The following is a 25,020-nucleotide window of genomic DNA, read 5'->3' as shown; positions in this document are numbered from 1 at the left end:
TGTGAATGTAGGAGGTATGATTAGTAAGTTTGTGGATGGCATGAAAGTTGGTGGCTTTGTGGATAGCAAGTGAAGTTACCTAAGGCTACAATAGGATAGAGATCAGATGGAAAGTTGAGGAGAGGTGGCAGGTGGAATATAATCCCGACCTGAAACGTTGCCTCCACAGATGCTGCTTGACCCTGAGTTCTTCCAGCAGTTTGGTTGTTGCTCCTGATTCCAGCATCTGCAATCTCTTGTGTCCCTGTAAACCAGCCCTAGCGTTGGTGATTGGTAGGAAAATCGGGGGGGGGGGGTGGTGGAAGGAGTCGATGGTTACATGAAGGAGAAGAAGTAAGGAAAATACGTGGGGGGATGGGAGCTGGCAGCGACTCGATGGGCAGAATGGCTTCCATCTATGTCGCCAGAAAATATGAGGACATGTGTACTAAAAATGACACCGTGGTAACACCAGAGGCCATCATCCCTCTCCGTTCCTTCGGCTCTCTGACCGTGAGCCCAATTACTGAGGCCCGGCCCAATAAACAGGGAACGTTCCCTTCACCATTCCCCGGCCGCCAGCAAACGCGGACGTGAAAGGACGGAGCTCAGCTGAACTACCCAATGAAAAGCGGCTACAACACGACTCTGCAGCATTGATTGGTCAGTGGTGGCATCGACCAATACAGCGAGACTTTCCGCGAATCTTCCGTATGATTGGTCACTTCCAAGCAGCCAATGATACGCGTGCGGCGTCGGTCTTGGCCAATAGAAGCGCGCTCCCCCGCATGCCCGGCTGTGGTAGTGGTTCCGGTGGAGAGCGGCGGTGTAGAGACACTGACTGACTGTCTGTGTGGGGGAGAGCGGCGGAGTTATTGGTGAAGGAGGTCACCAGGGAAACCAGTTAGTGATCTATTGTCTCATCGGTGCCTGGGCTGAGGGAAACATGGTAAGGTAGCCGGGGTGAGCAGGGTGGGGGTCTGGTGTTGTGTGGGGGAGGGGAAGGATGGGATGGGACTGCACAGTCATTGTTGAACGACAGAGATCCCGTACCGGCGTCTTTGACATTCCTTACAATGTCTGGGGTTTGGGAGTGTACTCAAAGTGACAGAAAACTGACAGGGACTTTGTGCTAAAGTATTACAAGCCACCTTCATTGACAATTGAGGAAAGGGCTTGTGTTGTCAAACGACTAGGTGATTGCTCAATTGCTTTTTTTTTTGAAGTTACCTGATTTCTATTACCATTATTAAGGACTGCTGTAGGTAATTTTGTGTTGTACGCCATTTCTAATCCAGGTAAGTGTAAATACAGCCTTGGATGAACTGCCAAGCTTCTGTTCACTGGCTAGTAGGTATGGTGGTGAAGGTTGGGAAGTAGACTTAATGAACTGTGTTAGACGTGATAAGTCCATCTACTCAACATTGTTCCAAGTGGGATTGTGAGATGGTTCTCAGTACGGTTATCATGAAGTCATTTGGAAGAATATTTAGCCCATTCTATTACTTTCTTTTCTACATCTCATGTTTTTAAACTTGTAATCAGTGGTCTCTCATTCTAAACTTACCAGCAACTGAAAACCCACTTATATTGACCTCCTATCTTTCCATTTTAAACCTATGTGTGTTTTGGGTTCGGAATCCATAAATGCTCTAACAGGATGGCTTTGTGAATCAGAGTTTACTTCTAACTGCTTGTTATCTGGTTATATGTAGCTTTTTGAAACTATTGAATTAGAGTGCCTGAATTACAAGGGGCTGGATGGCTATACACAGTTTTTCATTTTGCTTAAGTCTGACCAAGCTTGTGTTACCTGTTGTCAAGTTATGTTGCTAATGCTCTTGTTAAGTGGCTGGGGGCATTTTACTATAGGGTATCATTTGGGAAAAGTTCAAAAACAAATTTGAGCTAAATGTGACCTCCTAAATGGTGTAAGAAATGTGAGTAAAGAGCAGTGTGTTGAAGTGTAATTTTGTGGATGCTTTTATCGTATTGCTTATTATGGTGAATGCTAGTATTGTTAAATGAAATTTCACTTTGTACTTTAATTTGCAAATAAACTGTAAGTTTGTATCATTTACTTTGTATAATAACAAGGAGAACTATTATACCTGGTACTATGCTGACAGTATTTTGAGATAATTTTAACTCAAAAAAAAACACTACTCCTCCCTCCATTGTTGGTATGGGCAGTGGTCTTTTACTATTGACAGTTCTTCTTGAATACTGTAGTACATAAATTTAGAAATTATTTGAATTTGTCAGTTTCTGATATTAAATGTTTTTGGGTGACCTGGCATCGATAGCATTTTGCAGATGAAAATTTGGCACTTCTTCCTCCCTTTTAGTAGATAGATGAGCCTCCTCATTATGTGACCTGGTGCTAAGATTTTACTCCCTTGGTCTACATTACTCTCAGCAGAGGAAATAGTCTAATGACTGTGTATGTTCAGCTTGAAATTTATTTCCAAATGAGTATACACAAAGAAATACGACCTATCCTGGTAAACTACCTGAAATACATGACTTGTGAAACCACATGCTAATCTTGAGGAAACTCAGAATTTACTGAAGGCAGTGGAATAAGGTGTGAAGGCTCCTACTCCCTTCCAGGAGCTCATTCAGTTGGTACAAGAAAAGAAAACTGATAAACTGAAGGAGCCTTCTGACAGCATACATTTTAGAAACACATGATATCTTATTCCAACTCTCTTTTTAAGCAACCCCACAGAAGATTAAATGTACTTTGATGTATTTCCTTGGTGTGACACATAATTTATATTATTTTCCTAATTCTCTTCTGTCTTCTCAATGTAGTTCGCCTTCAATATGTTTGACCAGGCAATTCCGCAAGCATTTCGGAATCGGTTCTCAACACAGTACCGCTGCTATTCTGTCTCAATGTTTGCAGGCAGTGATCGATCAGATGTAGAGAAGGGAGGAAAAAGTAAGTGGTTCTAATTTTACCCTCTTTCCCATTTTCTAATTGTTTTGATAACTGGTAGGCAAGCAAATTCTACTTTTCAGCAAGTTTTTATATTGGGCACTCTGAAGGGTGAATATTTAGTGAAGGGTGGATGTATTGGAAAATTCCATCTGCACTGACTGTTAACCAGCTGGTCTGCTGCACAAACATGACTTTCACCATCTGGACCATCATTTGCATCTGTGTCAAGAGAACACAATGCTACTTCTTAAAAGACCTGGGTTCAATCCTAACCTCCAGTGCTGTCTTTTTGCAGTTTGGACATTCTCCTGAGACAACTTGAGTTTCCTCCCAATGATGTGTGGGTTAATTGGTTATTGTAAATTGTCCCTATTGTGTATATGAGTAATAGAATCTCGGTGGGGGAATTTGCTGGGAATATTACAGGAGAAATCTAGTGGAGGAATGGGATTGCTCTGTGAGCCAATTATAGACTTGATGGGCTGAATGGTCTCCTTCCATGTCATATGGAAATCCACTTCTGCTTCTGTTCAAGTGATTTTTTTTTTTTTGTGGCAATTTTGTAGTAAACTCTGGGTTGTTTTACGATGCATCCATGCTCTCCGAGAAGCAAGACAGGGCTGGCGATGCTCATTTCACTTTGCGTCTTTGCTTCCTCAATCTGAACTCCATCGGCGCTTGGTATCCCACTGTGCTATGTACGTTTGTGCGGAGGAAAATTGATTTTGGGAATAATGTGAACTTTCTGAAACCTTAATTGTAATATTTTTTCTCATCACTGAATTATACTGCACATGGAGAGGTAAATATGCTGCTGTTATTTACTAAGTAGAATAATTCATTTTCTCTGCACTTGGAATATTCATTCCTGGTGTCAGCAGACCAACCAAGAACAGTTGATCATTAATAGAATGTGAAGTTGCCAACTTCTTGGCACAGTTAATGGTTGAGCAGTGTTTCTGCCCCATTTTGCTGATTGGGGTGCTTTGATGTGCTGCTCAGGAACGGTGTACTTCCAAGCTTTGACATGGGGTAAAGTTTTTCCCTATTTTCAAATGAAGCTGCCCAGTGTTTTCCATTATACTAATTTACATTGTGTTTGGTGTTTCTTCTTGCACAGTAATAATGCCACCATCTGCTCTGGATCAACTGAGTAAGTACCTGAATCTCTGTGCACCCTTCTACCACTGTTAAGCTAATACAAAGTTTTCTGTCAAGCACTTAGTGGCATTTCATCCTTTTCGCATGCTTAATATTTGAATCTTTAAAAGTATAAGGAGATATTTTTGAAACAAAAAAAAACTGGAAGAAATCAAGCAGCTCGTGTGGCGGCAAAGGGGATAGTCAATGTTTCGGGTCGAGACCCTGCATCAGGACTGAGTGTAGGGGGATGATGGGCAGTATATAGTAGTGAAAGGGAGGGGTGAGACAGAGGCTGGCAGGTGATGGATAGAACCAGATTAAAGGGGGGGGGGAGAGAGGAGAGGATGGGCAGATAGAACCAGGAGGGGCTAGGACAGGTAAACCAAGGGAGAAGAAACTCTGGTAGATGGGTATGTGGGTGATGGGTAGATGGAACCAAGTGGGGAGTGGGTAATGAGTCTGAGTACCGAGGGGTGGGGGAATGTGAATGAAAGGAGAGAACCTGGGTGGGCTGTGGGAGTGGGAAAGGAACACTGGGTGTGGGTTACCTAAAGTTGGAATATTTAACCTTAATACCATTGGGTGTAGGCTTCCCAAGCAGAATATGAGGTGCTGTTCTTCTAGCTTATATTTTTCTTATCTTTAAAACTGTTCCTGTGGTCTATTGGCAGTGCTGTATTCCAGTGGTTTTATTGTCAGTTCCCTGTACCTGAAATATATTGTCATCTTTTTCTGCTCTTTATGGCTGGACAGAAACCATTTTTTTTTTTTGTTGGCAGGTCGACTGAACATCACATACCCAATGCTCTTTAAACTTACCAACAGGAAAACTGACCGAATGACACATTGTGGTGTTTTGGAATTTGTGGCTGAGGAAGGAATCTGTTATCTGCCTCATTGGGTGAGTGGAGGGTGTTGTGGAACATGACTGTAGGGGGCAAATCACGGGTATCACCACAGCTTTTAAATGAGCAGCCTTGAGGACATTCAGCAACTGCAGAGGAAGCTGAGGCTGGGTGGAAGACCTGGTCTCTTCAGCATTTGTTGCCAGGAATACAGCAACTGTAATCAGATGGCCCACCACCTCAGTTTTTCTTTCGATGCTCACAGGGATGCCTTTCCTTCAGCGTACAGATTTAATAAATCAACAAGCAGTCCCATGCTTAAATGGAATTATTAAATCATTTGAATTAAGAGATTGTATATTGCTGAGCAAGGTGAGAAGTTAGTGCTTTAAGAAATTGAATTTAAAAATATTTTATAAATTCAATATAAAGAGCTTAATTACTAAATTGATTCCTACCCACACTGCCCCTTTGGATAAAAGATTAAAATTCAGTAACATTTTAAATATTCTATGATGCTGGTGAGAGGCAGTTGCTTTTGTTATTGATGCCAACAATAGTCCCTCAACCAGTGGTACCAAAGCAGATAAACTGCTCGCTGTATTATTGGTGACTCTTGCTGTGCAATGTTTATGAACATTTGCACTGTAGCAACACCAATACACTTCATTGTATGTGAGATGTTCTGTTGGTTAACTGATTAAAGTACGTATAGATTGTTCCAGAAGTTTCTGCCACTCTGGCTTGAAGTGATGGTGGTTAAAACCTATATTGCATACCTTGGACTGAACTTGGTGTTGAAGCCTGATATTTCAGAAAGGAGTAGCCTCTGACCTGAGGTTTACTAGCTTAGGGAGCGTCAGAAATACTGAAAATTGCTGTGTGGTGTCCTACCACTGATCCCTGAGTAGGCTAACGCTTCAATTCTGAAGTGGCACAGGTTCACTAGAATTAAACCAGGGTTTGATTGACATTACATTGACTTGTATTCTTTCTGAAAATGGAAAATTGAGGATGACTTTTTGTTTTAAATGATTTGGAAGATACTGAGAAGCTCTTTACAGGAGAGTTTTCTTCTATTTACTGACAGGGTGGGCACTACTGGCAAATCCAGCATTAAGTGCTTATTAGTCAATCACCTTGAAGGTGAGCTGCAGTCTTGAATCACTGCAGTCCATCTGGTGAAGGTGCTCCCTCTGCTGTTGGGAAAATTCCAGAATAAAGAAGGAAGTAAGATGTAGTTGAGTCAAGATTGTGTGTGACTTGGTAGGAATCATGCAAGTGATGGTGTCGTTGTGTGTCTGTTGTCCTTGTCCTTCTGGGTGACAGAGATTGTGGGTCTGGGAAGTTCTCAAGGAAATGCAAGAAAAGAAGTAGAGCTTAAAATTAGTGCAGAATCATTTGGGAATTGAATCGGGATGCAGTGTTTTGTAGACAAGTTTGTAGTGATGTGCAAACTTCTAATCAAAAGACAACGGATGTTAAGTCAAAGAAAATTTTCAAAGCTGAGATTCATAGTTTTGTTTGGTTGGAATGTGAAGGACAAGGAAATAGAGTTGGAAGTGGATGTCAGTTATGATGTAATTCAAGGACTGATTTTAATAAAGACCCAATTCAACTATGGCTGTTGTGCATATCTGGTGTCGTCCTAACTTGGCCAAAACAGTGCACAAATCTGTCCAACATCCTGGGTGTGCCAAATATTCAGGGTTTTGTTTTTGTTAACTTGAATGGGTATGCTAAGTATGTAAAAACACCTGTGTAATTGGTTGGTAGATGTCATGTCAAGAGCTCATCTGAACAATGATTCCATTCATCGCTGCCTCTGTAATGATTTAACTCATATTCCTCCCTGTCTCTAGATGATGCAGAACCTGCTTCTGGAGGAAGGGGGCCTGGTCCAGGTCGAGAGTGTGAACCTCATGGTTGCCACTTATTCCAAATTTCAGCCACAGGCTCCAGATTTCCTGGACATCACCAATCCCAAAGCTGTGTATCCTTCTACCAATTTTAGAGCTGTTCCTACTTGGTGGTTGCAATTTGATTACTGAAGGCACGTCTTCCAGAAACGTAGTTTGCCCAAGTTAATGTTTTCAAGTAGAATTTTACTTCATGAAGAAGTAAGTAGTATATGACTTGATGTCATACACTCCTTGCACTCTGTAGGGACTAGTTCACTTGCTGCTTGTCATATATGTTAACTTGGATTTAAAAAAGAACAGATATGATTAGTAAGTTTACAGATGACATGAAAATTGGTGCTGTTATTGATAGAGAGGAGGGCAGTTGTAAATAACAAGATGAAATTGATCATTTAGTAAGATGGGCAGAACAATAGCAGATGGAATTTGACTCTGTTTGAGGTGATGCACATTTGGGCGGGGGGGTGGTCTAAAAAGGAGGGCATACACAATTATTGCTAGGAACCTGGGGAATATTGAAGTTAGGGGTATAACTTTATGAAATGTTATGAGCCAAAGTACGGTGTACATTTCTGGTCACCATTCCGTAGGAAGGATGTGATTGCACTGGAGAGGGTGAATCTCCTCTGCACCAGGATATTGCCTGGGAGTGGAGCATTTTCGTTATGAGAAGCAAATGGATGGGACAGATAGTTTTCGTTGGAACTGAAGGAGGAACCTGATGGGTATATGAAATTGAGAGAGGGATTTGGGGTAGACAATGGGGAATTTTTTTCTCTCCATGGAAGTGACTAAAACTAGGGGCATAGATTGAGGGTAAGGGATAGAGGATCTGAGAAAGAGTGGTCAGAATCTGGAATGCACTGCCTGAGAGGGTGTTGGAGGTAGGGACTCTCAGCATTTAAGGAGTAAGGCATAGAAGGCTGCTGATTAAATGGATTAGTTTAGATGAGTACATGGTCAGCATGGGCGTGGTGGGCTGAAGGACCAAGAGGTAATGTTTTGGGCCAAATATCGATCCTTGAGCTATCCCAGAGACGGATTACTTTTTTTAAATACACCTCAAATCTGTCAATGAGTTCAGTGCTGATTAATATTCAGCTCTGTGCTCATGCAGTTGGTGTTTCCTCTTAACATTCAACTCTCAGATTAGAAAATGCCTTGAGGAACTTTGCCTGCTTGACCACTGGTGACGTCATTGCCATCAACTATAACGAGAAGGTGAGTGGTCTGTGGCAGAGATTCTCATAACACTGGCACTTCTTCTTTCTGATAAATGTGCAACTTCAAGTTGGAGTTATTGCACATTCACGGCCATCCACTATTGATAGAAGATGCAGAGAAAGGAATCAAAGATCTCAATTTGATCCAGGAGTTTTTAAATTGGACTGGAAAAGTAGATAGCGGGAAATGAGACTTAAAGGAGATTTTTCCTCTAATATGACCATGTGCACTGGGTACATTGGAGGAAAATTTGCATCACAATTACCTCAAGCGTACATATCCTGCCACAATAGTACCATGGTGTTGGTGTATATCTGTAATATCGCCACCATTCATATACAATGGTCAGGAAGACAATTGACTGTAGAGTAAAATTTGGTTATTTTTCCCAACAGGCCTGAACAACATGTTCTCACCCCACACAATGTATTACATCATTCAGATGCATCTATTTTTAACAAACTCAATGTTATTATACTGTGTGAATCCAAGGTACTGTGCTTCTCTGACCTGTACACAAAGTGAAGTTTTTGAAGAGTCTCTGTGTGTTTCAGATCTATGAGCTCCGGGTCATGGAAACTAAACCAGACAAAGCTGTTTCCATCATTGAGTGTGATATGAATGTAAGTTTCATCCATTTCATTTAGTGAATATATTCTAATAGCATGTGGGAAGGAGACTGTGGCTGCCTGTTCTGTCAATATGCTGTTATCTCACTAGGTGGTCTGCAGAATTATTCAAGGTGGCAGTCATGGTTTGGTGATTGCATGCAACTTGCATTAGATGACCATGGGTTCAAATCCCAGTTAAGCCATAGAGTGTGTAATTTTGCTATGATTTCTCAGTGCTGAGTTACCAGATGTGTTGCCTTTCATATTCATGGTAAATTAAGATGGTCTATTCTTTCAAGCAGACATGATATCAATGGCACTATTTGAAGAAAAGCAGGGGAATTCTTGTTTCGTAACCAACAGTTACCCTTCCACCATTGTGGATTTTTCTCATCGCTGTGTGTTGGCTTTTGTTGTGCAAGTTAATTGCCAGCTTTTTCTATGTAACTGAAGTCGTCAGTGGTGGCTGTGAAGGACTTGGAGATGTCATAATAGACACCACCAGAATATTTGTGTTTTATCTCCCATGTATTTCAACCTTTAACTTGCTTGGAGGGGGTGAGGTGGGGGGGGTGGTTTGGGGAATCAAAATTGAAAGCACCAAGGGCCAGCATCACGGTACATCTAGTAGCACACAGTGAAATAGAAATTTGGTCCAAACTGTAGTAACTGGGGCTTGAAGCAAAACTTTTCTGCCAGTAGTTCTATATTTGGAACTGTAACCATTCAGGAATTAGAAGCCCCAAGAAGATTAGTCTTTTTCTACGTCATCTTCCACTGTTTTCTTAAAGACATTGACATTGAGATGCAAGTCACCATTTTTGATGCAAGAATGCTGGTGGTGGGTGTCTGAGTGACAACTAACCAAATGTTATGACTAAGACCAACTCCGCCCCCACCTCATGATTATTTTTTAAACTTTTTTTTTATTTACAGTGTGGTAACAGGCCCTTCTGTACCAACAAGTCCGCGCCGCCCATTTTAAACCCCCAAATTAACCTACCCGTACGTCTTTAGAATGTGGGAGGAAACCAGAGCACCCGGAGGAAACCCACGCAGACACGGGAGAACGCAAAAACTCCTTACAGACAGTGACCGGAATCAAACCCCGATCGCTGGCGCTGTAATAGCGTTGCGCTAACCACTACGCTACCGTGCCACCTACACGAGATTTCTATGGGAGTCGTACTTGATCATTCTTTCCTTTTCGGCCACTTCAAAATCCACTGGTGCAGAGGCACATTGTGAGACATACAATGTCAATTATCTCCACTACTGAGATGAGCAAACTGTACCAACTGGCAATCAACCTGGGGTCTCCTGGTCTCTCTAACTCTGTGCTCTGTTTGCATAAGCTGTGCTATTGGGCTGGAAGTGTACAATTGCATGTAGGTCCTTACAGCTACTGGTGGTGAACAAATCGTGTCAAAGATTTCCAATTGTCTACTGTAAAACACAACATTAATTTGGAGAAGGCAGAAATGTGCACCACCTGATTATGGTCAGGAAGACAACTGACTGTAGAGTAAAACTTGGTGACCCAGCTCAAAATGCCTTTTTCCCAACAGGCTTGAACAACATGCCCTCACCACACATAATGTATTACATCATTCAGATACATCTATTTTAACAAACTCAATATTATTATACCGTGCAAGTTCAAAGTTTGAATTTTCTCTGTTTGATGTATAGGTGGATTTTGATGCCCCATTGGGTTACAAAGAGCCTGAAAGGCATTACCAGCCAGAAGACACCTCGGTATGGAATACACTGTAACTAATTATTAGATGGTCCATTATGGACAATATAGAAGTGTGTTTCAGTCGGATATGGAAAGGGTTTTTGAGTAACTTTTACCCATATGTTTTTTTTCTGCTGGCTCTTGGAAACGTTTTGCAAATGAAGACTTGAGTACAAAACTCTAGGCTGATATCTCTGTATTAAAAGTACAAGTTGCTTTTTGGATAGAAGGTTAAATCCAGAGACCCATTTGCTTTCTTGATGTAAAAAAAAATGATGGCACTATTTCAAAGAAGAGCAGGGAAGTGTTTCCTAACGTCCAGGCTAATATTTATCCCCATAAAATTTTTTTTCTTCCTTTTTACTTTTCAACTCTGTTTTCATTTGGTTAAGAGGCCTTTCCACTCTAACTAATTGAAATTCAAAACTAAAGCAAAATTCCTTAAAATCGTACATTAAGCTTATTGATCACTTAACTGCTGTGGAAATAATGTAATAATAAAGACATTTGAATCATCTCCCATTTTATAATTACTTTAGTAGCTGCATACCTTTTTTATTTAAAAAAAAAACCCTGTTTTGACTTTTTTCTCTGCATCCATTGTTTGATATTATATGGTTATCGTTTCCTTGCCTCTAGGATCTTGAAGCTGATCACACTGCCTTTGTGCCAATTGACATAGGGTTCCGGGTAAGTAGAAAATAAAATGCTTTGTGTTCTGTAATGGAATAGCTGGGATTCCAGTTCTGGTTGTAGAGCAATTTACTAAACTGGGTGACTTTCCATTTAAGGTAAGATTTCTTTAGTCACATGTACATCGAAACACACAGTGAAATGCACCTTTGCATAGAATGTTCTGGGGGCAGCCCGCAAGTGTCGCTATGCTTCCGGCACCAACATAGCGTGCCCACAACTTCCTAACCCGTACGTCTTTGGAACGTGGGAGGAAACCAGAGCACCCGGAGGAAACCCATGCAGACACGGGGAGAATGTACAAACTGGAATTGAACCTGTGTCACTGGTGCTGTAATAGTGTTATGCTAACCGCTACACTACGGTGCCTGCCCTATACAGTATGTTTTGAGCATCAAGGGGAGATCTTGTTCTGTCCTTGCCATCATGTACGTACCAGTGTGGAGCAGGAGTAGATCACTCTGCTCCCACAGTCTGACTGGCACAGTTGGTAGAGAATGAGACCCTTAATCTCAGGGTTGCAGGTTTGAGCTCCACATTGGATGAAATTTCTTTGGGCAGCACAGTGGTGCAGCTAGTAGAGCCACAGCCTCATGGTTCCAGAGGTTTCCTCCAGGAGCTCTGGTTTCCTCCTATGTCCCAAAGACATGCTGATTGGTCAGTTAATTGGCCACTGTAAATTGTAAAGTAGTAGAATCTGGGGGGGGGGGGGGGGGGGGGGGGGGAGGGAGTTAATGAGAATGTTGGGAGAATGAAACATGGGATTAATGCTGGAGTAGTGACTTTTAAAACAAAAAATGGTTGATGGTCAGTGCTGACTCAGTGAGCTAATGGGCCTGTTTCTGAACTGCATCTCTCTGATTCAAGCCTGCTCTGTCACTTAATAAAAGCATGGCTTACCTGCATTCTGCACTCCCATCTATCAGGGTGGTGGCCTTGTACATCCTGGTTAATCAAGTATCTATCTACCTCTGTCTTAAAAATATTCAAAAGCTCTGAATATTGTGCATTAGTTTGCTCTCATGAGTGAGTCCCAATTCCCCACAATTACAATTCTCTCTCTATCCTTGGAACAAGACGAGCAATCAATGCCCTATCCTGGAAAAGAAATGGCTAATGCTTATTAGTAAATGTTTTGATTATTAACTACCTTATGTCTGCAATAACATGTGGTGTCCAATTTTTGAAAACATTGAGAATATCATAAGGTTTGGTTCAAAGCTTATAATATGAACCAACTTTGAGTAAATTAATATGTAAACACTTAGTGGTCGACTGATGTCAATAAATTATCTGTCATCTCCAATAAGGAAAATACTCAATTCTTATAACTTGTCCATCCTTTTTGGAACTGACTGCGAAATGCATAATATTTTGACACCCATTGGAAAGCTGGCCTTTTTTCTTTTAAAATGATCTCTTCAAATAAAATTTTCCGGCTGCTTGGTGATTTTCTCCCCCCCTTCAAATATCTGGATTCAAAGAAAATTGTTTCCTATTTATCAGAGAATAAAGTTACTATGGCATCCTGAATTGTTACTACACCATTTCCTCTATCTAAGCCTTTCAGACTCATCTGCAAAAAGTACGTTTTACAACATCACACCTGTCCACGCTGTCCTTCGGCCTTCTCCCAGCTACCAGCAACATAGAGTCATCAATCACACCACTGAGCAAACCCTATTCCCTGGTCTCTGCCTTGTCTTGGCCACGATGCAAATGTGGATACATGGAGGATGGGGTAGTTCTCTTGACTTCCAGGAGCTTTAAACTAACCAGAGCATCATGGTGCTGTTGGCAACTTTCAAGTCGATTGTGGTTGGAGAGGTCGCAAGAATGGCTGAAGCCTCGCCTGATGCAAAGGAAAATGTTTGTCGTTTTCCAACAAGCCATCACAGCCCTGGGATAAAGCACAAGAAGGATGACTTGGTTAGGGGTGGGGAGTTGGTAGGTTGGTACCAACTCTCCACCCCTGCACCTTCAACCCTCTTCAGTAACAACGACCCTGTCACTATTATCAGGTATGGAATGGGCCTTTCCATTGAGCAGCCTGCACCATGCAGGTGATGACATAACTTCAACACCAGAGCAGTTCACGCAAGCTTAAGCAAACCGGTGCAAATCACACTGCACAGGTAGCGGCTTTGGCCGTTCTCTAACAAAGTAATGGCCACTGCTGTTGTCACCACAAAATCTGCTGTGGTTGAAGGAGTATTATCAGGGCACCAAGGCTAAGGGCAAGAATGCAGCCTTCCCTGTATTTCCCACATCACTGGAGATGGCTAGAAATAGAGGAACAAGAAATGGCAGATGCTGGAATCTGGAGCAAACAATAAACTGCTGGAAGAACTCAGTGGATTTTGCTGTTCACGATGGCCATCCTGAGCTTCCAGTTGCGTATCACCTCATCTCTGCTTTCCATTCCCACATCGACCCGTCTGCACTCTGCCTTCTCCACTGCCACAGTGAGTCCAAACGCAAACTAGAAGAAAAGCATCTCTTATTCCATTTGGGTAGCCTGCAGCCCAATGGTATGAACACGGAATTTCCAATTTCAGCTAACCCAGTGGGCCTTGTGTTCCTTTCCCACTCCCAACAGTCCACCCAGGGTCTCTTTGGCTGTGTCCATCATTTCCCACCCCCCACCCCAAAAAAAAATCAATCTGGCTCTACGTAACACTCACAAGCTTCTGTCCCACCTCTTTTCCCCACCCCCCCCCCACATTTACTAGCCAACTTTCCTCTTTCCACACAACCCCCGGTCCTGATGCAGGGTCCCAGCCCAAATTGTCGATGCATCTTTTTTTGCCCTCCACAGATGCTGCTTGAGCTGCTGTTCTTCCAGCAATCCATTTGACAGAAATGGATACAAATTTGCCCAATTACATTGATATGTAGATTCTTACTCCCTCCCAATCCCCACCCAAACCTGACAGTAGGGACCTTAACAAATCTTGGAGCATCACAATAGTATAAACTTCATCTGACTGTTCCACCCATTTGCTGAATGCCTGTGCTTAAAATGAAATGACCAGAATCCTCCAGATGATACACAGAACATATATTTTTCTCTGAAATGGTAAACCATCGCTTTATTTCTCTTGACTGCACTGGTCTGGTGTCTTTTCCATCCTGCTTTGAAACCAGAGACCAGATTTGCTGGGAATTAACAGGGTTGAGACGGTCACACCTTGCCTTGGTTTTTGTGTTCTCAGCCATTTACTGGTGCTGGCAACCGACTGGATGGAAAGAAGAAAGGAGTTGATCCCAGTCCAGCACAAATCAATCCAGAAGATATTAAAAGGTGAGTGTCAAAAACAGACTGGGGTTGTACATGATCATGTACTGGATGTCAGTGCCATGGATGGCTGTGTATGGTGTTTCGATGAATGGACTAAAATCTTCATTCTCCATCTTTGAGTCCTCCTGCTCTCAAAAGGACCCACTGACTTGAGCTTTCACCTACCATTCTTGTGCGTCCATTCATTCTGTCACTGCGAGCATGTTCAGGGCTTTTAATAGTGACCAGAGATAGTGATTTGATTGCGGGTAAAAAAGGGTGAAACCATCTGGCAAGGATAGATGTTCCATTCATTGTACAAAACATTGGCCTTGGCAGAAGTTTGTCAAGAAGCCAAATGTGGTTTTGCCAGTTGATTTGAATTATCAAAAAAATCTTTCCTGATGGTAGTAGTACTGATGTTTATCCAGGGCCTTGATCAGATGTTAAACTGGGCTATTTTCACCCTGTATCACCAGTTTAATCATTTTGTTTTGAAACTGCGTATAATTTTTAGGCATTTATCTTCAAAAGAATATGAACAAATTGGAGGGGTTCAGATAAGAGCAGGAAGATTCAACACACTTGGGCAATCTGGGGAAAAAATTCAGCTAATTTCAGAGTAAAGAGCAGTGAGATGTGGCAAGACGCACGTTGTGATGTTCCTCCCTTCCTTGTTACTTCCTGTGCTATTGACTCTCGGAGTACTAAGATTGAGAAATTTGAGATAAGAATCTGATCTTCACACTTTGATGTTTCTGTCTGCCTAGGTTGTGATTCCAGTTTTGAAATGCTAAAAGCCAATGGGAATATATAACAGAACTTGCATTTTAAGTGATATCTTTCATGACTGCACTTAAAGCTGATCAAATGTTTTTAGAATATTGATGCTGTTGGAATGCAGGGAATAGTTGCAGCTTTTTGTGTGTACAGCGTGTCAGATAAGATGCCAATTAACCTGTTTTAGTGAAATGAGTATTTCCGACATTGTCCATTTTCAACAGGCAGTTGAGTGAGAAATGAATAACATTGCAGCTCAGTTACTTTCGGCAGGTGGTGCTTGGCCAGCTGAGTAGTTCTTATATTTCCAGCATCAGCGGTATATTGTTCTTGCAGTCTGTTTTAGTGATGTTGCTAACTGTACTGGATGCCAGTAAAATTCCCCGCTGCACCTCCATGAAGAGTGCCATTAAACTTTTTTGCTTCCCACTTTAGAGGATGTTTGCTTAATATCTCATCCAAGAAATGCCTTGTTTCCTCAGTGCTGCACTGAATTCTCAGTTGACATTGTACACTTGAGTCCTTGCAGTTTGTTTGTGTCTACAACTTTGAGAGATGAGCAGCACCATTTGAGAGGCTGATGTCTTAATTTAGGCTAATTATACTGTGTTCAAGTTATTAAATAGTCCAAATAACCAAATGTATGAAAAGTGCTTAAGATTGGTGTGTTCATAAATTGAGGACAATATCAGTTGTGGTAACTGCAAACTAACCTTTTTGCCATTGATCATACAGGGGAATTCCAAACTATGAGTTCAAAATTGGAAAAATTACTTTCATCAGGAATTCACGGCCACAGCCGAAACAAATAGAAGAGGTGAGTGAATGTCAGAAGTAAATGATCAGTGTTAGTTTGTAATAGATGGTTCTGTTCCTATGAGTTTAACAATGGAGCAGGTCTTGCTAATATAATGTGCACTTGCTGGAAATCTGACATGGGTTTTGAAGGAGTATTGGTCAAATATTGTATCTGAATTCCTTCCATTGTCACTCTGCTAGCTCGGTACAATGTGAGTGCAATTGCTGGGTCAACTTGGCTACTTCACTAGTACCTCCTATGAAATTTGTAACTGAGCTTAGGAATGGTGCTGCTGAGAAACTTGAATGTTTTATTTCGGATACTCATTGTTCACATTGATTACTCCAGCGTCAAGTGCAGAATTAAGTTGTTCTTTTATGGCATGCCTGACCTTTCTGTCCACTCCCTTCTGAAAATCAGTGCATCAACACTGCTGTGATTCTGGATTCTGTGTAAAGTTCATTTAGTTGTTCAGTATTGTGAAGTCCATGTGAATGGAGTGGGGAGGGGAAAAAAATCTTGAAGTTGGGAGATGTAGCTGAGCCAAAATCTTGACGTAGAGTCTGGTTCTTGCCAAGCTGTACCTGACTTGACAATAGTTGATGTGTACACCCCAATACCAAACAAAAATATCCCATTACCCAGTGCTGATGCCTTGAACGTAAGAATATAAGAAAGAAAGATGGGGCAAGGTCATTTGGTCCCTTGCATCTGCTATGTCATTCAATAAAATCATGGCTTTTCATGCAAAAACTCCCATATGTTTTAGTAATTGGGGGAAAGAAAAGTGGTGCCCCACAATAGTTGATAGGTGGTCTGGGGTGAAGGGTTGGTATTGGGTTCATGGTGAGATGTTTGGCAGACAAGGAAACAAAATCCTTCTCCCACGAGCAGTCCTGTGAAAGTATTTAAACTTCTGGCTCTGGCCTTTCACCTCCCCCTTCAGCTGCGGGATTTCTTGAGGCTCAATAAACCTTGAGTATAGGTGGGGATGGAGGCAGGAAACGTCCTGGCCCGTGGCCTGAGGAGAGGTTGTCATCAAGCTTCTCACCTGCTTTAATTAACACCACAGGTTAGGACTGGGTTAACCATTATAACGATGAGCCATCTAACTCTGTTTTTGCAACCATCCTCATGGATTCAAATTATCCCTTGTTGTCTAGACAGTTTAAAATCAAGGCCAACCACTTTAAATTGCACACAAGTATGATTAGCAGAGAAAGACCAGATCGTTCACCAACCAGCACTAACCTCATGGAATGGAACAGGAAATGCTAAACAGTCAGGCAGTGCCAGTGGAAACGGTAACAGAGACCTGAAACCTTAGCTCTGTTTATGGGTTCACTCTCCACAGAGACTGCCTGACCTTTTGAGTATTTGCAGCACTTTCTGTTTTTGTTTCAGATTTCCTGCATCTGCCATAACTTCCTTTTTGTTTAAAAAAAAGCACTGTTTTGTGATTTCACTTGTATGAAATTAGAAATGAGTATCAGATGTTTAAATTCTGATTTTTAAAAATTAAAACTTTGGAAAGTGATCACTTCTATTAAGCTGATGTAATGGAAGAATTAACACTCCCGTGAGTTCACTGCTTTCTGTTGGTTCCTATTGTCTTTAAGAACTCGTACAATTTTAACTGAGTTCATTAAACAGAAAGATTGCATAATATCTTCACCCTTTTCCAGCAGTTGACCTGTTAATTGTCAACTCTCCCTGTAATTACTTGGTTTGCCTTAAAACAGTCGGTGCCCACACTCCAACTTGGCAATCTTGTGCAATGTTTCACTTTTGGAAAATGCTTAACCTTGCTTCACACAGTCAAAGTTAAGTTGTACTAAATCTTCATGATCATTTCCATTGGTGCAGGATTCTGGGACCAGCAGGTTTATTGCATTCTCTGGAGAAGGACAGTCTTTACGCAAGAAGGGAAGGAAGCCTTAGGATACCGAGAACTATGATGGCAGGAGAATAGTCTTTTCCATTTGGAAGTTGGGGAGAAAACACAGTAGCTGGAAAGGACTGATTCACCTCATCCTTTTAACAAAACCATTTATGGTTCTCGAATGGAATCCTTTGCACTCTCTTACAGACTGGTTTTCACTCTCTGCGTCTAGTTTTAATGGACAATTGATTTTGACTGAAGTGACTGGTTCAAGAATGGAATTTTACGCTGCAGGTCATTGCTGAATATCTTTAGGTGTGTCTACAAATGTGACTTTTGCTCTGTATATATAACCTTCCTTTAGTAAACCAGTTTTCTGCCATTATGGGTTTGCAAATCTCTTTTACTCTCGTGATTTCATGAAATAAGTTGTCCTATTTAGCTTGCATTCAATCAATGATAGAAGTATCTGATTAGAACTCTACAATTGGGCATTGATCAAGATAAAATAAAGCACAAGCTCAAAGAAAAGCCAACTAATGTACTCAAATCTAAATCCAAAGTCTCTGGCAGAAACTGAAAGGAAAAGGGCAGTAAAATTACAACATTATTCAAAAGTTGTAGCTTGGAGGACGGGACATTTGCATTGGGCTGTAATTCAACATTTCTGTTTGTAAATTGAGGCTGTGTATTCAATATTTCATGCTTTCCATAGGTCGTAATGAGGGAGGAGGACACTTCCAAGAAATGAGCTATCTGGCTGGCTAACTATTCCATTCGCTGTCTTGTTGAACTGAAAATGTTTCTTTTTTTTTAGTATCATCCTAATGTGCATTTGAATACAAGAGTTTTGGAACTCAAGGTGTTCAGCCCAAAGAATCTGCTTCATTTGGGCTGTATTCTGAACATCCTTGTACAAAAATGCCTTCTGTTCCTCTCTGAATTCAATATCCATCCAATTTGCACTAATTCCTTCCTCTAGTATGGGCTTGGGTAAAAGAGCTTGTCCATAACATTAGCTTCTTCACTTTTTTTAAAGAGTTTAAATGACTCCTAATTGTGAAGAACTTTTTTTATTCTGTTGATTTGCTTTCACTAACACTTCCCACCCTCCCTGCCCACTGTTCTATCATCGCATCAGATTTGTTTCAAAAACTGGCAGAAGTTTCAAATCATCCAAGAGTTTCTACAGGGCTTTGCTGGCCTTCATTTCAATGGAAGCTCTGGAGAATTAACATGTAATGGCTATAAAGACAAAAGAGAACTACAGACGCTGGAATTTGGAATAGGAAAAAAAAACGCTGGAAGAACTCAAGGGGGCGTCTGTGGAGGCAAAAAGTGTAAGTCAGTGTATTGGATCAAGACCCTGCATCAGGACTGAGACAGAAACGTTAAGTTTGCCAATACATGGTGGTACAAGATGGGATGGGACGGAGGCTGGTTGGTGACGGGTGGAACCAGCTGAGGGAGGGGATGATGGGCAGAAGGAATCAAGTTTGCCGGGGGGTGGGGGGTGGGAATGGGAGATGTGAAATAAGGGAGAAGAACACTAGGTGGCCTGTGTGGGTAAGTGGAAAGAGAATGGCTATAACCTGTTACTAGTTTCTCTGGAGTTTTGTTAAAATTGCAGAAGGTCAGTACCTGGACATCTATTTTCCCCTGAGTTTGGCTTTCACCAATTCTTTGAAACCTTGAATCATTTCCAATTCCTTACGTTACACTTCAGCCTCTTCTTCCACCTTCCCAGTTGCCCAGAGCTAAATGTGACTTGACGTGATCCACTTCCACTGCTATGGATCCACACTGCATTCAACTTTGCATCTTGTTCAATCACTGGATTTATTTGTACCATGCGGAGGATGGGACAGGGAGTGTTGTGCAGAGAAATCACCCTAAAGCAACTGTGATGTACAAATCACTCCTGGCACTACAAGAAGCACATCTGTATTTTGCTCCATTGTTCAGTTGTTCAATCAATGTATAGGGACAATGCTATGTGTTTCATTAAGTCAATGGACATTTAAAAATTGTGCACAAACTTCAACTGCCACCTTGCAATGTTTGTCAATTGCATTATGGCCTGCAACTGGACATCAACACCTAGGCCCAGATGCAGAGACACCAGATAGGTAACAGAAAGGATGGAGAAGCTGGTGTTATTTTCTTAGAGCAAAGATCTTAAAAGTTTAACTACTTGTTCAAAGCTGAAGTTGTGATAATCTAAAATTTTCCAGCCATAGCTTGGCCAACTAACCAGCGAACACAGATTTCCAGCATATGGAGTCTTACTTTCATTCAATTGTTTTGACTACACACTCGTGGGTGGTATGTCTTATGCTTCCCAAACCCTTGTTCCCTTCAAATGTTTCTCCAACGGGACTAGCAAGTGAATTATCCGAACATCACTGCACACATTAGGGTCAAAGATATTCCAGTAGTTCAGTCGGTCTCCCTAGCCAGACACACACAATGGTGTGGGGCCACTGGGGTTTGGCTCACATATGAATCATAGAATTGTACAGCAGAGAAATGAGGCCTTTTGGCCTACCTCATCCATGTGTTGCCTGTCTACACTAATCTCATTTGCCTGCATCCCTCTACTTTCCTACCTAAGCACCTGTCCAAATGCTATTTAAACATAATTGTATTTGCCTCTACTACCTCTTTTGGCAGCTCATTCCAGATAACCCTACCCTGTGTGGGAAAATTTGCCCTTCAGATCTCCTTCAAATTTCTCCACTCTCACTGTGAACTCTAGTTCTAATCTCCCCTGCACTGAGGCTCTATCTACCCTATCTGTACCCCTCATAATCTTATAAACCTCTATCAGGTCACCCCTTAATCTCCTGAGGGGTGCCCTTGTATGAATAGGAATAATTTCAGGAAGGTACTACTGAGGAAACCTTAAGGGGAAAATAAGGTGATAAGTTAGAGATTGCAGGAAATCATGTTACTTAAATATCATCATACACCCTACCTCTGTTTTCTTTGAAGTATTTTGTGAAACAAAGCAATTATAATGTCAATATCCTGACCAATCACATGTAAAACAGATTATCTGGCCAATATTGTGCTGATTACACTTCAAGCAAAACTGTGGAGTACGTTGGGATGAAAGGAGTTAATGGAGTCAAAGACATACAGCACAGAAACAGCCCACCACAACCATGCTGACCATAGTGCCCATCTATTACCAATCCCACTTGCCTGCATTAATTCCATATCCTTCTATGCCTTGATCATTTAAGAGGCAGCTGAACAAGTACTTAACTTTTGTTACTGTTCCTATCTTCACCACCACCTCTGTCAGCTCATTCCCGATACTAACTACTTTGGGAAAAATTTACCCCTCAGACCCCCTTTAAACTTATGCCCTCTAGTTTTAAACACCCCTAACGTGGGAAACTGACTGGCTATCTATGCTTCTCGTGATGTGGCATACCTCAATCGTCACCTCTCAGCTTCATTTGTTCCAGAGAAAATAATTGCAGTCTCTCCCTATAATTCGAGCACTCCAATCCAGCTGTCATCCTTGTGAATCTTTCCTGCAGCCTCTCCAGCTTAATCACATCTTTCCTGTAGTGTGGTGACCAGAACTGCACATAATATGACAAGTGCGGCCTAACCAACATCTTGTACAATGTGATATTATGGCCCTTGTACTCCATGCCTCGGCCAATGAAGGGAAGTACGCCATACACTGCCTTCACAACCCTGTCTCCCTTGTTGCCACTTGCAGGGAACGATGCACTTGTACCCCAAGTTCTCACTGTTCAACAACACTCTCCAGGGCCCTGCTGTTTCCTGGTGTATATCCTGCCCTGGTTTAACTTCCTAAAATGCATCACTTCACATCTGAGTTAAATTCCATCAGCCATTCCCTTGCCCACTTTCCCAATTGATCTATATCCTGTTGTAACCTTAGACAACCTTCTTCACTGTGCACCACACCACCAATTTTGGTATCATCTGCAGATTTACTGATCATTGCCACCAACATTCACATCCAAATCATTAATACCTATGACAAACAGGGGACCCAGCACCGATCCCTGTGGCGCATCGCCGGTCACAGGCCTCCAATCTGAAAAACAACCCTCCACTACCACCCTCTGACTCCTACCATCAAGCCAATGTTGTATCCAATTGGCTAGCTCACCCTGGATCCCATGTGTTCTAACCTACTGGACCAGCCTGCCACATGGGACCTTGTCAAACGCCTTGCTAACATCTATGTAGACAACTTCTACACCCTGTCCTGGTCACCTCTCAAAAAACTCAATCAAATTTATGAGCAACACACACACACACACCAAGTGCTGGAGGAGCTCAGCAGGTAAGGCAGCATCTATGGAGGGAAATAAACAGTCGACATTTTGGGTCAAGACCTTTCATCAGGACTCAACGTGAAACATCGACTGTTTATTCCCTCCATAGATGCTGTCTGACCTGCTGAGTTCCTCCAGCCCTTTGTGTGTGTGTGTGTGTGTGTGTGTTGCTCCAGCTTCCAGTATCTGCAGAATCTGTGTGTGTCCATCAAATTTATGAGACCTGATTTCCCTCACGCAAAGTCATGCTGACTATCCCTAATCAGTCGTTGCCTTTCCAAATGAAAATAAGTCCTGTCTCTCAGAATCCCTTTCCCTTGATATAAGCCTGCAGTTCCCTTGCTTATCCCTGCTCTCCTTAAATGAAGGCCCGGCGTTAGCTTTCCTCTGGTGTTCCAGTACCTCAACTCAGCTGTGGCTAACAGCAAAATGAGAATCTTTGTTTTTAGTAATTTGATTAAAAATGTTAGATATATGGCTTCTGTTAAATTGGATGAATTCTTTCCCATGGACGTGTCTTAAGATGGGAGAAAGTCGAGCTGAGTCTTGCAGATCGTTGAACTTCTGGGGGACATTTTTGGTCAAACCACAAAGCTGCTGAATTTCTCAATCTCCATTATTTTGTTCTGTTGTTATTTCTACACAATCAACGATTCATCAGTGGTAATAACCCCGTCCTCTTCCCCCACCGTTGTAGATGTTGTACATGTCACATAGAACATTACAGCACGGTACAGGCCCTTAGGCCCACAATGTTGTGCCAACATTTCATCCTGCTCTAATATCTATCTAACTCTTCCCTCCCACATAGCCCTCCATTTCTCTATCATTCATGTGCCTATCTAAGAGTCTCTTAAATGTCCCTAATGCATCTACCCCTGCAACCTCTGCTGGCAGTGCGTTCCACGCACCCACCACTCTGTGTGTAACAAAAACGCTTACCTCTGACATCCCCCCTATACCTTCCTCCAGTTACCTTAAAATAATGCCCCCTCGTGTTAGCCATTTTCACCCTGGAAAAAAGTCTCTGATTGTCCACTCAATTTATGCCTCTTATCATCTTGTACACCCCTATCATTTCACCTCTCATTCTCCTTCTCTCCAAAGAAAAAAGCCCTAGCTCACTCAACCTATCCTCATAAGACATGCTCTCCAATCCAGGCAGCATCCTGGTAAATCTCCTCTGCGCCCTCTCTAAAGCTTCCACGTCCTTCCTATAATGAGGCAACAGAACTCAACACAATGGAGTATTGTGTTCAGTTCTGGTCTAACCAGAGTTCTATAGAGCTGCAACATTACCTCGTGGCCCTTGAATTCAATACCCCGACTAATGAAGGCCAACACACCATGCACCTTCTTAACAACCCTATTGACCTGCACAGCAACCTTGAGGGATCTATGGACATGGACCCCAAGATCCCTCAGTTTCTCCACACTACTAAGAGTCCTGCCATTAAACTTGTATTCTACCTTCAGATTCAATCTCCTGAAGTGAATCACTTTACACTTTTCTGGGTTGAACTCCATCTGCCATCTCTCAGCCCAGCTCTGCATTCTATCAATATCCTGTTTTAAACTACAAAGATTGAAGGATGGAATCTCAGTCAGTGCTGGACACATCCCAACCGGAATGGCTGGTGGAGCTACTTGTTGATCCTTGTATCGTTGAGTTAGCCAGAGGAATAATCGTGCCGTCTTCTCACCCCCAACAAAACACGCATGCTTGTTGCTTGGAGACAAAATCAGGCCAGAGTCAGCTGCGGTGTACTGACATTCAACGGTTTGTGTTTGCATTTTCGTGAAGTAACAGCTTTTCGGGAATCCATTCTGCACCAGGGCACGAAGAAATTGAAAGGAGCACCCCATTCCACCCACTACCCCCACCCGGTCAGGGAGCAAGTACTCACGGTCACTGCCAATTTGAACAAAAGAGCAGACAATGAAAAGCATTTATATAGTGCCCATCATGACCTCAGAAGGCTCAAAGCGTCTTTGAACATGGAGCCCAGGTGGAGATTTGGCAGCTAATTAGTGCAAAGGAAGATCCAACACAAACATTGTGATGGTCGAGGAATAAAGGGGAGCAACCCCGCCCTCTCCCCCCAACACATCCCTCTCCAAACGGAACCACCAGATACTTTACATCGAGTTGAGAAAGGGAGAAAACCCCTTTCATGTTTCAGCGGGAGGATGGCACCTCCGAGAGTGGGGCACTTGTCAGCATAGGTCTCGCACTCAAGTGCCTGGAGTTGAACTTGAACTTGCAACTTCACTGCACCGTTGCTGTGTGTGTACAGTGCATGAGGTTGCCTTTACCTATGAGATGGAGGGGGCGGAGGTTCCAAGGAGACAGATATCGCACGGGCTCGCCCAAATCGCCCCATGCTCCCAATAGTTAGACCACACTGTTGTATAGAGACATCCAATTCCCCTTGGTCTCACTGTTGTGCACTGTGTTGTTCCAGAGTCCAGTTCAATTGCTCCCTCTTACAGGACATACCAAACATTCCTTCAGTAAATTTAATTCTTAACAGCTTCCAACTGACATCTTTGCATCAAGTGTGTATCCGCAGTAACAGGAAAACATTCCACGATGCAACAATCTGTGTTCCGAAAGGGTTCTAAACAGTACCCAGTCATTGAGACATTTCAGTGTGCAGATGTTGACGCGATCAAATGCTGACAAGGACAGTGCAGCGTGGACGGAAAAGTGAGCACAGACCTGTGCTGCTCGTAACGGGCCGGTCAGACTGAGATGGCCTTTTAATGGTGGTGTCTTGTGGTTGGATCATTTCGATCGCAAGCATTATCAGATCCAGTGGGCGAACGTCAGAGGTCCGCTGGGC

The 25,020-nt window shown here is 42.4% G+C and overlaps 1 protein-coding gene across 1 annotated transcript; it reads left to right on the top strand.

Moving 5' to 3' along the window:
• The first annotated feature begins 768 nt into the window (after positions 1-768).
• ufd1l (ubiquitin recognition factor in ER associated degradation 1) lies at positions 769-18,231 on the top strand. Its single transcript, XM_052032224.1, has 12 exons — positions 769-928; positions 2,797-2,926; positions 4,047-4,079; positions 4,849-4,970; positions 6,777-6,907; positions 7,985-8,057; positions 8,615-8,683; positions 10,364-10,429; positions 11,052-11,102; positions 14,321-14,409; positions 15,901-15,982; positions 17,831-18,231. The coding sequence occupies exons 1-12, from the start codon at positions 926-928 to the stop codon at positions 17,903-17,905; spliced, it is 924 nt and encodes a 307-aa protein (XP_051888184.1). The 5' UTR covers positions 769-925; the 3' UTR covers positions 17,906-18,231.
• Positions 18,232-25,020: the final 6,789 nt, after the last annotated feature.

Source organism: Pristis pectinata, chromosome 17 (assembly GCF_009764475.1).
Source record: "Pristis pectinata isolate sPriPec2 chromosome 17, sPriPec2.1.pri, whole genome shotgun sequence".
NCBI lineage: Eukaryota > Metazoa > Chordata > Chondrichthyes > Rhinopristiformes > Pristidae > Pristis > Pristis pectinata.
The sequence above is the reverse complement of the archived record's forward strand: the minus strand, read 5'-3'. Positions and strand labels throughout refer to the sequence as shown.